At 35.5% G+C, this 18268-nt stretch overlaps 1 protein-coding gene across 2 annotated transcripts in view; it reads left to right on the top strand.

Moving 5' to 3' along the window:
• Positions 1-3798: 3798 nt before the first annotated feature.
• LOC119078595 overlaps positions 3799-18268 on the top strand; it is a 38028-nt gene continuing 23558 nt past the window's right edge. For both annotated transcript variants that reach the window (XM_037186183.1, XM_037186182.1), the window contains exons 1-5: positions 3799-4275; positions 4353-4506; positions 4575-4678; positions 7711-7839; positions 7915-9102. In XM_037186183.1, the coding sequence (XP_037042078.1) occupies positions 3931-4275; positions 4353-4506; positions 4575-4678; positions 7711-7839; positions 7915-9102 (1920 nt within the window). In that variant the 5' untranslated portion in view covers positions 3799-3930. The remainder of the gene's footprint in view (positions 4276-4352; positions 4507-4574; positions 4679-7710; positions 7840-7914; positions 9103-18268) is intronic.

Here is an 18268-nt window from a genome sequence, read left to right as displayed (position 1 = left end):
TATATTCACTTAGGAGACACTGCTATATCACTGCAAGTTATTATATTTTTGTAAATAGAGTGGGCGCTCCAGTTTTGGAGATACCAGCAGTCGGACATCTATTGTTCGTTCTCAATGAAAGTTAATCCTTTCACATACGGCAAACAAATCAAACAGTTTGATTATTCTTTGTATCTTAACTGTTTTTTGTGTTTCTTTGCCGTTGGTTTCAGAATTTTATGTTGTTTTTCTTGGTCTTAATCGGCAATAATTGAAATAAAACTTTTTAGTTCTTCTTTGGTGCTATATTTCGGGCTCGGCTTTGACCCATCTTCAGGCTTTGGCAGAAATATTAAAAATGACTAGGTGGCTATGTCGCACATTTGATTGTAAATAAAAACTAATTAAAAGTTGGCTAGGCCGTCGTTGAATGAAACAAAATAAAGAAATAAATTAGAATGGAATAAATAGAAGTTAAAAACGAATTAAATTCGCCACTGCTTCGAGACAACGGAAAGAGAGCAGACGGAGTCACTTTAATACCATGGAGTCATGGCAAAATGATCGTATGGGACGCAACTATCCGTGATACACTTGCTCCTTCATATCTTCATTCTTCTTCGTTAAAGACAGTTTGGCAAATAGAGCAGCGACGGAAAAAAGAAATGATTATAAAAAGTTGATATCGGACAACAACATCTTTCTGCCTTTCGCCTGCGAGACATTGGGACCATGGTGTGAAGAAGCTGTTAAATTCATCGATAAATTAGGAAAACTGATTCACGTAGTTACAGGGAAAAAAAGATCGAAGCAATACTTGAAACAGCGAATGAGTATTGCCACACAAAGAACCAACGCTGCAAGAGTAATGGGGACGTTTGACAGTACAGCAAAGTTGGATGAAATTTTGTATATTATTTCTAATGATGTATAAATGATATTAATTGTTTGTTTAAATTAAAATAAATTTAACTTAAAACATTATTTAAAAAAAATTAAATTCGGACATTGCACTTTGTATCTAACAAGTTTCAATAGCTAAAACATTTACTTAATTATAGGTTCGGCATTCACTTTCTTGGACCACAGATGACTAACCGTGTCATTACTTTCAGGTTTACTTGATCTATGAGGAATCGAAGTTTCAATATTCTTAATCAACGAACTACATTACCAAACAACATTAGCAAAAACTTGTTTTACATTATGTCTATAAAATGCACCGATTATTTATAAACTGAATTCAAAATATTTAATTTAAATAAAACGTAGGCAGTTGTCGATAAAGTACTCGCTTGGTCTAATGGATCTTACACCCAACAGTCAAAGGTTTGTATGATCCACTAGTCAAAACAACAGTTTCCAAGAAAGTACAAAACTTACTATTTTATAGCATAAGAACCAAATGAAGCATAAATTTGCGTAACTAATGTATGTAAAATACAATTTAGTTAACTCTCACTCTTCGAAAACTCTAAAAAAACAACTGCGGTTTTAGGTAAAAGGTACAGACAACGGAAGTTTTACTTTTCAATTAAAAATACGTTTCCAAAACTACTTTTCTGTCAGTTTATTGTCACTAGAAACCTTTTTTTGCAACTTAGGACTGTTAATGAATCTATTACTTCATTTGATCTAAACATTTCCTACTGAATGAAAATAAAATCTTTTACTTCGTTTGTTTTACCGTACATTTTGCTATATCATATCCCATTTAGCCAGAGCTTATCATTTATTTTTGGCGTCGGTATCGATTACAGATGAATATATAATGATATACGTTCGTAAGTAGTCAATCCTATCCGTCGTCTGACGCTGACTAAAGAATATGATAGCTCCTGACGACCGTGCGAAAAATTCATCTAAAATTCGTCCAAAACTAATCAAATTGTGTAAATATTTTCAGTTTTCAGTTCATCAACGGTTTATTGTAATGTATCAAAAAAGTGGTTGACTTTATTTAACCCTTTCCTTTCTAAACATTTCTCATACGAAATATTTCCGTTAAAAACTTTTTTTTCCATCTTCGTCTTCTTCGTCATATCGTATACCGTTAAACCAGTCTGGACAATCATCTGGACCAAACACAATGTCAATGGAATCATAATAAATACGAAAATCGAAATTTAAATGACCATTATTCAAGTTTCATAATTATATTCAAAAATGGAAACTTAAAGTTGTTTCTCTGCATCGGGACACACAAAAATATCATTTAAAAACAGAAATTTCTAAACAAACCTAAGAGACAACGCAAAAAAAATAAAATCTCACAACAGGGTAGAAGTTGTGGTACATATCCATACGTACACACATTCTCTAAAAACAAGAAATTCATCTTGCTAGAGAACAAAAAACAAGTTCGACTTTTCTAAATAAAAATGCACATAACGTTCGAAAACTGGACAGCGGACATATACGTATACTCATACCGTTTACCATTGATTTTTGGTCCAGATACATATTGCATAAAAACAACATTAATAAACCAGTATTAAATGTCCGAGAACAAAATGTTCTCAATAAGATGTTGAAAAGGATGTTGGTCCGGTGGTGCGTAGACCACTATATAATGTGTGTGATATGCGAGCATTTGTATGAGTGATGGAAAAAGAGTCGTTATTTGCATAAACGAATATAATCTGAAATTGTAATTTTGAAAATGTAAAATTATTAAAGGGTGAAGGATGTTGATCATGAGATGAATTACGAGTTGACCATGAATTTTTGGTGTAGGTTTTTTGTGTGTGTTAAATTCTTGTTTGTTGTCGGTATTTAATAGATGACGGATTTTAAAACGAGTTTTTTTATTGTTTTTGACAATGTTTGGGGAAATCCGTTTACCGTTAACAATTTACTCTGTCATCGGAATTTATCACTAAATTTTTGAATGGTCAGCTGCTCTCGTATTTTACTATTCACATTTATTCTTCAATGAAAATAATCTCAACTATTCACTCGTATATACCGTAAACAACCACCTAACTGAGGCTGTCAGCCATACACAAATTTACGCATCAAAAACGCGCCAGATTTAAAACAAACCAAAATCTACGTCTCGCACAGTCCGTCATTTTGTACGATAAATAACCCCATCCCATTAACCTATTCGCTCAACAAATGGCACATCATTTACGTAATACACAACCATCTGTTTAAATCGTTTCTTAAAGACACACATATTCAATACCCGGCTGCTGGTGTGTATAAATATAAAATATCATACGGCAAAAATCTCCTTTAAAGAGCATAAACTTCAAATTCATTTATTATTCATCCCTTCCTTTTCCTCGATCCGATTTTAAATACAATCACAGAAAACCACGTGTGCATTTCGAATTGAGTTTTCTGGCGGCCTGTTGTTCGTAATACACTTTGATATACATATTTTGAAGAAGAAAAAAAACAGAAACAGAACACGTGCTTTCCATCGCCGAAAGGACATTCTCTTTTTTCTTCATTACTCACGAGGTTGCGCATTAAGACCCACCTCTTCTCTATGCATGCACACGATATATATTCCAATGTTTATACGGCTACCAGTTGAGAGACGGGGTCTCTTTTATAATTTCCACAACTTTCTTCCTATGCTGGAGCATACTACAGTATGTCGTAACATAGGTTTTTATACATACACCAACCCTTCGATTCAGGACGGGAATATTAGTTGTGTGTCAGTGTGTGCGTCTGGCTGTATTTTTAATATCTCACATTGTGAGTGTGTGGTTGTTTTGAAAATGAAATTTTGAAACGAAAATCGTGTGTGCTGAATGGTGTGAAGGGAAAATTATTTTTAGTCGTTCATTGATATTGGTTGGGTGTTAAAGTTAAAATCGAATTTTTTGTTTTCATATTTTCTCGGCGAATAATCTCGTAAATTGTTGACAACAACAAATCCTATTTGTTCGATACTTTCCATTTATTGCTTTCGTTTACTACAATTTGTTTGTGATGGATCAGCGACAGAAGAGTCGCGGTCTGGGTGATAGTATAAATAAGTGTTACTCGATTTACTACGAAAATGAGCAAAATGGTCAAGCAACAGCTGATCAGAAATTAGATAAACATCCGCGGAAACGGGAACCGCATAAGAGTTGGGTTGGTAGCGTTGATGCTGAGGAAAATTTAAAAATGTGCCAAAGTGAATATAAGCCCGAAGACAATAACAACCAAGATACGACTAGCGAAATTGATAGGAAGAGACGTCTTTCCGGTGACAGTGTTGATATACCGATGAAAGACGAAGTGTTTTATAAAAAATTGAAGTACGATGCCACTAAGGATTTAATGTATCAGGTAACCTATCCATTGACACTTTTAACGACAGGAAAAATTGACGAAGAAAATTTAACGAAAAAAAAAATTCTTTAAAGGCATACCAGCCGTGGGTCATTAAGACTTATGGAGATATGGCCAAGACTAAGACCATTACAATTAAAAAACACGAACGAATAGTGAAGGCTCTCAGCGGACTGGAACAGAATAAGCCGGATAGTTCAAAATTTCGATTTTGGGTGAAGGCTAAAGGTGATAAACCGCAACCTTTATCTTTTATTCATCACAGTTGATCAAACTTTCCCGGTTCGTATTTGTAGGCTTCACCACGGAACGACCGCACAATTTCAAAGAAGTACCGCCATTTCATCAGTCCAATGAACCGAATAACGGAATCCATTTGTACATACCAAATTTGACGAAGGTCAGTTGCTTTATGGGTTATGTTTTCTAAAATATTCATACATAAGACAACGAGCGAGCGCACGTTTTCAACATTATTGCATGAGTCTGTATAATGCTCAGAAGAAAATAGTAAAGTTGTTTGTATGGAGTGTATCACATCATATCAAAGCGTTTATATCCACCGAGATAAATTGCCACAGTTTTCAAGTGACGACAAGAGTATAGTTAAAGTCTGGGCTTTGGTTGGTGGTTGTTTTTATTATTGCTACATGACTCGGTATATCATGTACAAATTCGATATTGATATACTTGCCACGTATACACAGCCTGCATACCTTATGTGTTCTCTTCTGGCAAAACTTAATTTATGTTTCAGAGAACGACACATCAGTTTCGTTAATCGTTTTAAGCTTTTCATTTTAAGAAATTTAATTTCAGCTTTTATTTTACTTAAAATGATAACTGACAAAAACAGCTCGGTACATCCCTACAAACGGATAACATTTGAAAACGAAAATTTATGAAAGGATCATCGACAACTTAGTGGGAAAATTTAGGAAATTGAGAGAGACAAACAGGCAGATTATGACGAGGGGGAAACAACAGCGGGAAAACCTGTCCCACCATTCGCATTCACAAGTTGTTTGCTCATATTCACCATTCATTCGCTCATATTTTCCCTTCACCCGCTCATAATTTATCTTCGTTCGTCCCAATGGCGAATAAAGTCTGTCCCACCATTCGGTTTTGTTGACTAGTTTCACTATTAGTCATTTCACTACAAAATTGTAATTTTGCTCCGCAATTAGAAGTGAACGGAGTAGAGGTTACGTTCATCGCCATTACTTCACCGAGGCCATATTGCATTTCACTTTAAGTTGTCAATTGTATTGCGGCTATTGCAAAAGTAAAACTTTGTAGTAAAATTACTAGAAACTAGTGCTGAGTTAAATTTGGTGGAAAACCTGTAATTATCTCGCTTGATCCATAAGAGATCTTACGTAGAGAATATAGATATCAAAAGAGACGTGTCGCATACCCATCGACAATAGAAAATGTTGAGAAGATAATCTGCACACCCGATGAACTTAGCTTAGATTTTTTTCTTCTGTTTTCAACGTTATTCAATCCACAAATACGATCCTCTACAAATCCATATGAAAACACATTGAAACATAGCTCGATTACACAAACACTTATGCGCGCGAGACAGCGGTAACATGTACGAAGTACGTTTTTGGTATGTAGGAAGTCTTTTATAGGGATTGAGAAACTGTGGTATGTAAGTAAAGGGAATAAAAGTTTCTAAGCTAAAATTTTCGGGTATTTCTTCTGAGTTGAAATATTTTCAACAGATATCGGGACGAAATCTATTACTTCACTAACATTGCCATATCGTTTTCCGTATAATATTCCAAAATTACTCACAGCAAATTACTTATTTATTCCGTCAGTGTCGATAACAACTGCCTCTCAGGATAATTAGATTAATCTAGATATTACATTTACGGATCCAATCCACCAATCCAATTCATTCCGTAGTCCATGATACTGTGCTGAGTCTGAATGTTACAAAATGTAAAGATGTTCTTTCGACCGACAGGTTTTCAGAATGGCAACTCTAGGTGTGTATTTTGAGATTGGTCGTTTCGACCCTGCCAGGATTTTATGCCATTAACAAAATAATCTTCAAATAAGTTGTTTTATTGGTCGAATGTCAAATACAGAATAATAAATCAGATTCATCAAAACACAGCAGTGCAATGGCACATTAACTTGAAGTAATGTTGTCATTTCTATGGGGTGCAGTTGTGTGTACCGTGTACCGTTTTTGACGTTTGCAGGTTATGTTTTTTTAATAATTCGCTAAAGCGACATGTTTTCTTTTCGCATTTAACTATTCATGTAGTGACCCAAACGTCTTATCGGTAGACAGCATTTTTTATCATAGTTTAGTACCCATACGCGAACAGACCAGAGGTAGCTCAACTGGTAGCTCAACTTAGAGCAATATATAAAGACTGTATTACATCATACTTTGAACAGAAAATCATGGTCTACTAACACACAGAACTACGTCAGACATAGAAGCAGACGATGAAAACTTCAAGTCTGATCAGAAACTTATCAAAGACACAAAAAATAAACTTTCTACAGACGGTTATGTTATCTGTTATTGACCGCAACGACAAAATAAGTAAACGATCATTCTTGGATAGTGTGGCTTTATATTGCAACATGCTCTTTGAAACAAATGAAGTAAAAGACTTTCCAATAATCTGGTGAAAATGCATTGATCAAAAGAAGTAAAAGATTCTCGATAATTATACTGAGGAGATGGTATAACATGCCACCTGAAAATCATGTCTTGTGAAAATGCTGCATGGATGATAAAAAGAGTTTAATTCGATTCGTTAATGTGTTAACTAGCTACAACTAAATTGATTTGATCGAAAAAGATTAATAAATGAATAACTCATCATCATCATCATATTAAAATTGGAAAAAGTTTAATATTTTCACAAAAAAATAAAATTATTTGCATTCTGGTGTATCTCCAGGGTTTACCTTTTTTCAAATATTTATTAAAAGCTACTGCGGGCTCTGGATTGCAATATCAAATTTTAATTTTTTTTTTTAATAATTAATAGCAAAACAATAATCAAAATTGCATAAATTGGCTACATCATATTCGACAACATTTGCATGTTTTAAATTACAATTTATTATTCATCCATCGTGTTAGTTCATTATCCATGTCGGTAATATTATATGTCTCCATTGTACGCATACAAGTTTAACACTCCACATCATTGCGTAATCGAAATTCATCTGAAAATCTGTACCGATCATACAATAAAACACAAAATAATGTTATCGATTAACGACTGATGCGAAAGACCAAATACCATTTACCCTCTGCATCATAATACCAATACGAAAAATTTTTATCCTTGTTGTCGGGGTGGGTTCTATATCTATACGAATCTGTGCAATATAAATACGTGCATCGCTAACACACAATTTTTTTCTGTATGTGAAATTTTCCAGGAACCGGGCATTCAACCATACAGAAAAGTGGCTGTTGTTGAACAGTTTTTCGATATTATTTACAATGTGCATGTTGGATTGGGCGGCAGATCTAGTCGACACGCTGGCCAAAAACGAACATACCGCACAGTGAGTTATTTGCTGTTTCTTATCGCAATTTATTTGAAGGAAATTAATTTCCGTTTCGCTTTTCTTTTAATCCAGATAACTGAGTCGTATGCTTTCCTTCCTCGAGATGCCGTCACAAAGTTTCTGGCCGGATGTCAGTTTTGTAAGAAAAATTCGAAGCCTCATTCGCCCAGCAGCCTAATAGCTGATGATGTGTTCACCGAAAGTTCATCCGAAACCGATGCATTGAATGCGGGTTCGGGCATTTTCAGTGAAAATTCGGATAGCCAACTGACCATTGACTCTTCTACAACGGATGCGAAAATTACGGATAATAGCAAAGCGATGGATCCGTTTGTCATTAAAAAGGAAGATGAAATGAATAATCTATCGGTCGTTGACTGGGAAGAGGCTATTACGTTGGAAAAGAATCGAGTATCGGCGATCAGTGAGAGGAACAGTAATTCGATGCAAATGATAGAGCAGATGAATGGAGCCCAGCAAAAGACATATTTCGATGAAATCTATACAAAAATTCAACAGTACTATGGCTATCAGATCAACAACAATGCGGACATGAAGGACCTAGCAGCCAGCAATGATCTTTTAAACTATTACACGATCCTGAAAACCTTCTACGATCAATCGGTTGCTGCTCATAAACTTGAAACAAAGACAGGCGAAAGTAGAGCGCTTCTAAGCGCTCAGCAGACGTCACAAAACAAATGTAATCAGTTGAAAGCTAAAGACGAACCAGCCACTACTTCATTATCCGAACCGATCATCGACTTGACAATATCACGGCCAGAGGAATTCAAAAACAACATCAACATTAACATAGAGAACGGTTCCACGACGAGCACAAATTCCACCGTTGCATGCACGAACAGCAACGAACCATCCGAAAATAATATCACAATCAACTCAGCCGGTGTGTCGATAAATGTTTTGAATAATTCAAAGGAACTGAAAATCTCTTGTAAAACTACGCCACCGAAAAAGCGGTACAGCGTGTACAATCATACCGAAGACAATACGAGCAGTAAAGTTAATTTGAATGAGCGATTCAATCAGGACAGCGTTACCCACAAAACTACTGAAAATATGGTTGCCGAATACACGATCGGCAAAGAGCTTCAGACAACCAGCCGAGCTGACAATACGTTTTTCTCGAGAAAATATTCCACGCCAACCAACGATGTCAAGCCAATCACGTCAACCTATTTGCAACTGATGAGGAGCATGGGATTCTGTGATGAAGATGCCTTGAAATTCGACCATTTGGTGAGTAGTCGTAGTTTTTAGTAGAATTGAGTGTTTGTTAAGCGTAGTTCTACTCTAAAAAATATGAATTTCAAACGTTTCATAATACTTGATTTCTGTAATTTAACTTGGACGGCATTTCACTAATTTAATTGTCGAAACTAATACTTCATTTATTTGAAAAAATTTTATGAAATTTATGCAAAATCGTCGGCCAAATCTATTACTTCATTTATTAATGTTCGTTTTGCCATATAAGACCACATTAACCAGTGGTAGTCATTCATTTTTATAGTAAATTGCAATAGCAGATGACTAATTCTTATTGATTAAATGGGGCAGGGCCACATGGTGAAATCGAGCAACCTTGATTGCGCCTCTTGGTTTCATCTATTGCGTCTTTAGAGTAAGATGTCCATAGAGACTAAATACCCGATGCGCCATCAGGTAGCCAAACTGGCTCTGAAATAAAGCACACAATGCCGATTTACAAACGTTTGGACCAAGGTAAATATATGGGCGGAGGTAATGCCAATGAGGTAACGCGCGGCTTAGCACAATAGTTCGATGCAAATGACACCTTTTTTGAAATGGTTGACTATGATTCACTTGTGTTTCACAAAATGTTGCCAAAATTTTACTTTTCCCGGTGGGTGCCGCACTTCATGGACTTAATGGGAATGAATTATAAGTCCACTCGGGAATGCCTCAGTTCAATTCAATGTATTTAGTCTATTTAATTGCATATGATTTGGTCCCATTTACTCCATTTAGTCCCATTTACTGTATTTAGTTCCGTTTACTCCATTTAGTTCCCATTACTACATTTAGTTCCATTTACACCATTTTGGCTCATTTTCTTCTTTTAAAACAAATTATTTCCATTTAGAAGAATTTAGTCCCCTTTACCAAATTTCGTCCCAATTACTCAATTTTGTCCCATTTCATCCATTTAGTCATATATTCTATTTAGTCCCAATTATTCCATCTGCGGATTTGTTGTCTCTAGAAATAGACAAATTGTTTCCCTTTGCTCCCAGATCTCGAATCGAAATGTTACATACGGCACATTAAGCCTAAAAAGAGATTGAAGTGTTTCATTGAAAAAAAAACTTGTTTGGTAATTTCGGAAAAAGTGTGTTATCACACAAAGGTTTTGTTCGAAATTTTCTTTATAAAATAAATTAGGTGTAAAAACTCAAAAAGCTTAAAAGAGGCCACGATTTAGTCCCATTTAGTCCAAGAAACACGGCACCGCTCGACTATTCCCTTCAAAGAAACTTAAATTTACGCAAAGCCAAATCGTCTATACAATTGTCACAACTGTATATGGACTGCAGATTTCTCGTTCCGAATTGAATGATTCGCTGAAACAGTTTTAACATGGCAACGAGTCCTGTTAATCATTTTCAAGATGAAATTCAATTACTGACATAAAATGCAAATGTTGTGTAAATAAAAAATCGCTTCAATATAAAAGGGGAAAGGTTAAAAGTCATTGCATTGCACTGCACTGCTTGAGTTGAAGAAGTTGTCAAACTCCGTATTTTACATATTTTATTTAGACGATTCGTCGCTGAATTTTAGAGAAAGGAGAACACTCCGAGTTTTGGTGTTTAATGGAATCACGTGTTCCGTCATGTTTAGTTCAAACGTTTCTTTTTAATCAAATTAAAATGAAAACACCGCTGAGTGGCAAGCAATTGTCTATTCACAATATAGAACAAGCGACTGAAAAATCTGCACCGAAAATGCCAACAAGTTATTATCAACGAAAAATCTTTAATCATGAAAATTGCATAGATGCAAATCATTTGGGAAAACCGCACACAGAAAATATTATAACAAAAATGAAGAGATAGGCAAAAAAGGAAGAAGAGGAAGAAAAAAAAAAGACAAGAAAGATTTTGTCATTAATACCAAAAAGCTCTGAAACCAAGTTCGTCGTTTTCTATATATGCGACATAAAAGTTATTATACATAACGGCAACCCAACCCGATTTGGTTTTATGTGTTTTAGATGGGAAAGGTTACCGTCGTACAGCTGTTGGAATGAGAATATGGTAAAACGTTCCATGCTTTCCGAGAATAAATGTTACATTTTCTTATACAACACACCAGTCCCAGAGATTTATATATCTATATCTACATCGCCTATATGGTGTGTGCGGTATACAGAAATTTGTATCTATGCATTGCACATGTTATAAAAGCTCACAAGAGATATTTCTCCTTTTTGGTTTTATGAAAGTCTTAAACTAAGGGTTGGGCTATTTTCTTATGTCTTCAAAGTTAAATTTTGTGATTCACCTTCTTTCGGCTGTGAAAAGTGTATACTCTCTTGCAACAGTTCTGTTTGGGAAACTTTGTACATAAACTGTATAGCATTCACAGAGGCTCCTTCGTTCTTCGACTGGTTATTTTATATGGATATATTTTATGCTTCTAACTTAAATGTAATATCCGACCGAGTATGAGGTTATAAGAAAAAAAGGAGGAATGTTATATGGTGTGATTTTCGTGAGTATGAATGGGGCTGGAGGGGGGCTTAGGGGTTTTGAGGAATGAGACTGGTTCGGTTGGATGAACGTTCTCTATGTATATACACCCGAATATACTGGAAAGATATGGTTTATATCTCGATTCCATCAACACTGATGGAGCTGTGGAATGAGGATCAGAGTGAAAGGAAGTGCAAAAATTAATGGAAAAATTTCAATGACAAAACACTTATTAGAGAATATCATTGGCTAAAGAGAATTTGGCGTTGCAACAATCTACAAAAAAAAAGCATTATCGTGCTGGCATGAAGTGGAAAAGTGAATCTGGATTTACTCTTTTAATTTACTCGTCACATAAAGGCACATACAATCGATCAGAACTCGGTTCTATTTACACAATTCATATTAATCCTTAGTGGCAATTACAATTTCCAATTGACAATACCCTCTAACGCCATATCCCTCTCTAAGTCAAAATACACGACTATTATATACACACCAAGGTCTGTGTATACACCGAAAAACAACCCCTATATTATACATGTTGTATTAAGGTTTCGGTTATTTTTTTCCTCTCTGCTTTTTCTTCTTTTTTTTTGGGTGCAGAAGGGTAGCTATACTATTGAAACTCGTGTACACGAAACCCTCGTCAATCGGACAGTTCCTTTCACCCCCACACCAAAATGCCACTTGGATACCAACTTTTAGTTGAGTGAGATACGGACAACTTAGGATGTGGGTGGTTGGGTTAGCGTTGATATTGTATTTTGGGTTGAAATGTGACGGTGGAATGGGAATGGGTGCGAGTGAATAACAAAAACACAACTATAACACGGCTTTGGTTCGATGAGCACTGTATGGTATATTGCCTGCCATCTATATATATATGACGATTTTATGTTCACGTTTATGTATGAAACATAACGAGAAGAGATGTTGGATTGATATGATATGAAGCATAAGTATAAAAGATGTGGGTATTGTGATGATCGAATGTGCGATAGATTTATTTGATGTTTTTTGTGTGTGGAATTTTCGGCTTTTGATGATTGAAATATTTTTTTTCTGCTTCTTCCTTTCTTTGCCGGGATGATGTTGAATATACGTAATGCGTTTGGTGGACTAAATAAAAAAAATATTAAAGTTACGAAAAATAGAAAAAATAGAAAAGTGAGGACCATCTACAGTGTGCTGGCATTGAAGAAGTAAATAAGACGGGGCGAAAATGAAAAACTCTGTTCGCCTAGGTCTTTGTGTCTTAAAAGGGGGGTGAATTGCACATTTACGGGTTCGGTTTTTTTTTTGTTCTTTCTTCTTTCATTTACTCACATAAAGATAATGCATACGAAATCATGCTACAAGGATGGTCGATCTATCTCTCTGAACATATGACTGGTGGGATTAGTTTTTACGGAATATGTAGCACATAGCATATCATTTACGCCATACATATAACTTTGATGATGATGCCCTCAAATACATGTTTATACAAGAACACATAGCGCGTTATCATCAGCATAGTCATGTAGAAACGGTTTAATACGGCCTGTTTATGTTCTTCAATATACGTGTGTGTCGTACATTATGTTGTGTAGTAAATACGTTTCGAATTGTGATGTGTATATATATCCAGCAACAATAGCAGTTCATATGTAGTCCCCAATGGTATAGGATAGTAATATCTATCCAAACATCCAAAATGGGAGTTTAACATGGACATTGCTTTTATACAGCAGTATTTTTGTCCATACTTCCATGATTGTGGGTAGCGTACACGTGACGGTGACGATTGCCGCACCCCGATGGTTTTTTTTATACATAAATTATGGCCCTGAGTTGGCCTGTATGGGGTATATACTAGGTATAATTTGTATAAAATTGTATAAATGCCAACGTAATGTAGGGTTTGTTCGTAATCTATATATACATACATATACCATGGTACTAGTTCTACTATGCATTCTACACTCTCTGCGTTTTTTTTTCGTATTTTAAAAAGAATAAAGTTTATGTTACCGCTCGTAATTAATCTATTTTTTATTACTTATGGAGGTTATTGTAATAGTCAGGCAGAAAAGAGGGTGTAAAAATGAGGCCAAACTTTTTTTTTCTCTCCATTTTAAAATTATATTTCGCTTTTATTGTGTCTACCCGGCGGTAAGCCTCAGAATCAAGCTTGAAATTATAAGCATTTTGTTGTAGAGTGGGGCTACTATACTTTTAAGTGTTTCGCTGAAATATCGTTTTCTTATCGGATGGTCTATAAGAGAGTGGAAAGACGGACCAAATTTTCAACGTCAGTTCTACCAGTAGTTAAAATCTAAAACGGAAAAATCTGTGTTTTTCAATAGTTATAGTCAGTGACGACAAAAATAAGCGATGATGATTGGTTGTCATTCTCTTATACAATACAATAAATGTTAACTCCAGAGATGGAAAAGATTTTGAAGACATTATCAAATATCTTAAACAAAAGAGGTAATAGAATTAATCATCCTTCCACCAAAATTATGCTGAATCGATTTCTGCTTAAGACAATTCCACATGGAATTTTTCTAGCGATTGTAACGCATTAGTAACGTCCTAAAGTTCACTCATTCTTCATAATTTCCGTTGTCGCCTTTTGTTTGATAGCTGCAGCGATGTACATACTAAATGACTCATATGACGTAACCCTAACACGATGAATCTGTGAGCATATGTCTACATTTAAGCGAGATATTACTTGAACGCCTAATTTCCCTCAGAGATTATTTGGAAATTACTTCGAGGCGCTTTCCGTGAGCCGGTGATCAAGACAATGCCGGACTGACCATACTGGGAAGTCAGATGATTCCTAAATGACTTTTTGCATTTTTTCGAATATACGGGACTTTTAACTATTACCCCGAAGGGTCTTTTGGTAGCCAGTCCGCTACGTAGACTGAACTTGTTGACGGTAATCAAAATCCTTTTTCAACAATGTACGACTGCAATTCCGATCACGAATGTGTTAGCTTTCAACAGAAAATACATTTGGTCGTTTGACCAGCTCTGAGAAAAAAGAGCAGTTTGACGAAATTTTCATAAAGTGCCCACTTTTCTCAGAGCTGGTCAAACGACCAAATGTATTTTCTGTTGAAAGCTACCACATTTGTGGTCGGAATTGCCATCGTACATTTTTGAAAAAAGATTCTGATAGATTCTGATGTATGCTGAAAAGCATACATTAGGGCGATTTTTTAATACTGGATTTTAGTTTACAGGCTTTAACATTTCAAATGTATCACTGTCATTTTTTTCAAAGAATGTCATTGTGAATTCGCAGTGACACAATGAAATTCAAATTCTCAGAAACATTTGACAGTGAGACATTTGAAATGTTAAAGACTGTACTTTTGATGATATCTTTCCATAAGAATCCTTTTTTTAAAATGTACGATGGCAATTCTGAGAAACGTGAGCAGTTTATGAAAATTTCGCTGAACTGCTCACTTTTCTCAGAGCTGGTCAAACAACTATACAACCAAATGTATTTTCTGTTGAAAGGTAACATATTCGTGGTCGAAATTGCGGTCGTACATTTTTGAAAAAGAATTCAGATGGAAAGGTATCATAAAAAATGAAATATGAGGCACACAAATGTAGGCTACAATTTTAGCTAAGTACCGGTGCGTCTTAAAGACATTTTCTCAGTTAGTTTTCTTTTATCATTTAGAGAACTTTCGTCTGCCACTGTTTGCTGCAAAGGAGTTTTGAAACTATTGAAACCTTTTGATCGTTTTCGTAAATGTAGTAGTACCTAACTCGAGATACCTTAAAATCGATTTCGATATCAGACTTTGCTTTATTTACAAATATTTTTTTTTTCTAAATTTCTAATTGGTTACCTTTTCTGTCCAACGATCCCACAAAATTTCTACTGTACAAAACAAAATGCCAAAAACTATTTTCGCATATTAAGGTTAGTGTAATCTATAATCCGAATTATAAAAGTGTTTACATCACTGTTACGGTTTAAGCATATCGGCTTACAGATTTTTTTTTCATCGTCATGCTTTCACCTTTCTCAGCGTCAGCAACAATATTGAGCCATCACAGATTATTCCGAAGGTTAAGCTCCTTTTTTGCTTTGCAAATCTGTTTCCAACAATAATGTTTCAATGGAATGATTTTAGACTGTGGTATAACCAAACCGTTTATAAGTTTGGTAAATATTTGATGGCATGGGCTCAGAGCAATTATTGATATCAACGAAACCGCAATGTATAGAAACAGATAGAATTTCGAACTGGGACATCGTCGAGGGAGTAGTCAAAAGTTGACATGTGAACTTTGCAAATCTAAAAGTATAATGACACTGGGAACATATCAGTTTGTTCTGTCTGTTACGAAGTTTTCACTTAGTACTTTGTTTAAATAAGCTTTGGTGTAAATAATTTCATTTCAAGCTCGTTGTGACAGTTATTTATATAACATTGAGAAAGTGATATTTTGGGGAGTGTGGTGCAGGTGAATATATAGACAAATTCTGGAAAATATGGGAAAATGCTTCCCCCACAAATATCCCCTTGATGTGTACCGAAGACAAGGATTGCAATGATACTCGTCAAAAAATCTGTCTTGAACGGTTCATTTGAAGAAATTGTCCATAAAGAAAACTGAAGTTAAAATCAACCGTCCAAGACTGATACTTGGAGGGAGGATAGTGGGACGCGAAGGCTATATTTTCGCTCCTTGACATACAACTTATCCTATTCAGAACAGTTGTTGCCAATCTTGAATAATTCCACAAAAAAAACGTACATTAAACATGATTATCAATTAACTCTATTAACACAGCCGATAAACCATAAACCCAACGAACATCACCAGCAATTCACCTAAACTTAATGGTAAAACCAATTTTCCGAGCAAAAAAAAAACCCGCAACACCACACAAAAAACCACGTACATATAATTTCCCATAAAACATCTCTCATTCCCATCAATTATTATTAAGCAATCGCCAACCTGTTGCTTTCCATAACAAATTAATTTAAATTCAACCAAATATATACTCCAAACAAATACTGCCCATCCCAATATCCTTTCTCTCATTCTTCTCAACTTGTGATATACCATTCTCCGAAAATAGGAACACAGTGGAATACACACCGTACATGTACCATGGTGTGTGTATAGGACATAAAGACATAGCTGAAAATGTTTAGGAAAAAACAATGAAAAATTACTTCGAGACGCAAATACGACAACTCAACGACAAAAAAGAAAGACCAAAAAAAATATCCAAGCAAATTCAACCCATGACGGGAGAAGAAAAAAAAATTATGAAGGTTGACTATACGGAGTGTAAATGGCTGTATTGTTGGGTGATGACGAGGGTGATGGTTTGTTTTGAATTGGTTCGGTGTTTTTGTGGGAAAACGATGAAGACCAATTTTTTTTTCCATTTTTCGGGGGAAAACAATTTTATTAATTACGCGAGAGAAACGATATGTTAATCCTTTTTTGTGGCATATTTTCCTCGTGTAGCGTTCGACCACCCTGTAACAATTATGTTCAAGCTTATGTCTAAAATAGCTCGAATCTCGAATTTATGTATAACAACCATCGGTTTCGCTGAGGGCAACTTTCTCAATGTTTCACGGCAGTTTTTCTATGCGGCTTGATGCGGTGGATGTAGAGAGAAGGATTTTTTTTAGAGTCTCACAAATGGTTTGTTACGGGTAGATGTGTATACATAACTGGTATAGACGTTATAAATGAAAAGGGCTGAAATGTTCCGCTGCGAACGCTTTTTTTGTGTGTATATATGTATATGAAACGACGAGATACAATATTGGAATATCTCCCCTACACCCGCTATTTTTGTGCTATTTGGCTTGAATGGATGGATGCGATGTAATGCATGGTACCATCGTCATTTTATGGAAGGCGAAAAAAAATATGGATATAAATTTATGGAATGAGAAGAATACGAAAAGTGTATAAAACCAAGAACCCATAGCGCACAGAAAACCCTCATTTTATATAGATCAGTCTTTCCTTTTGCCTTACCAAACGAATTTCAGAGTTTTGTGTATTACAGAAGGATATGGATACGAAGCTAGAGAGACCGTACACGGTGTGAGTTGGGTACTTTGGTTGGTTGGCTCGGCTGTATATACGTACATATTTATATGATGGAATATAACGTCGTAGATTCGTATAGCCGAATGGTTTATAAGAAGAGGATGAAAATGGCACAAGCACAGAATGTGGGTGGACGTACGATGAGAGGGTGGTTTCTGGCACTGTGGTTCGAGTGGTGACGGTACTAGTATGAATCTGCTACCCTCGCTTTTAGGACGAAAATGGGGAGACAGTAGCTGTCGGGACTTAGATACATATACTCCTACACACCAAAACCATTTCGATTATGGAATTACGTTAGGTTGAATGGGTAAATGTGATTCAGAAAAGATTTCGGTTTTTGCTACGGCTGGTATATGATGGGGACAAAAGTTTTTGGTAACGTTCTTAAGGCTATTCATTTTCGGTATTTCAGAAATTAGCTGGGCTTATAACAGACTCTAACAGTGTACGTTTCAATATCAGATCAACCCAGTTGTTTGAGTGCATATTGTTTGTCAACATTTTGATTTGAAACAGTGGTGCCACGAAACTTCAAACTGAGGGACGCCATTCTCTATTCCATCCTCTTT

Source organism: Bradysia coprophila, unplaced genomic scaffold, assembly GCF_014529535.1.
Source record: "Bradysia coprophila strain Holo2 unplaced genomic scaffold, BU_Bcop_v1 contig_297, whole genome shotgun sequence".
NCBI lineage: Eukaryota > Metazoa > Arthropoda > Insecta > Diptera > Sciaridae > Bradysia > Bradysia coprophila.
Note: the sequence above shows the minus strand (reverse complement) of the source record. Positions and strands in the feature narration are given on the sequence as shown.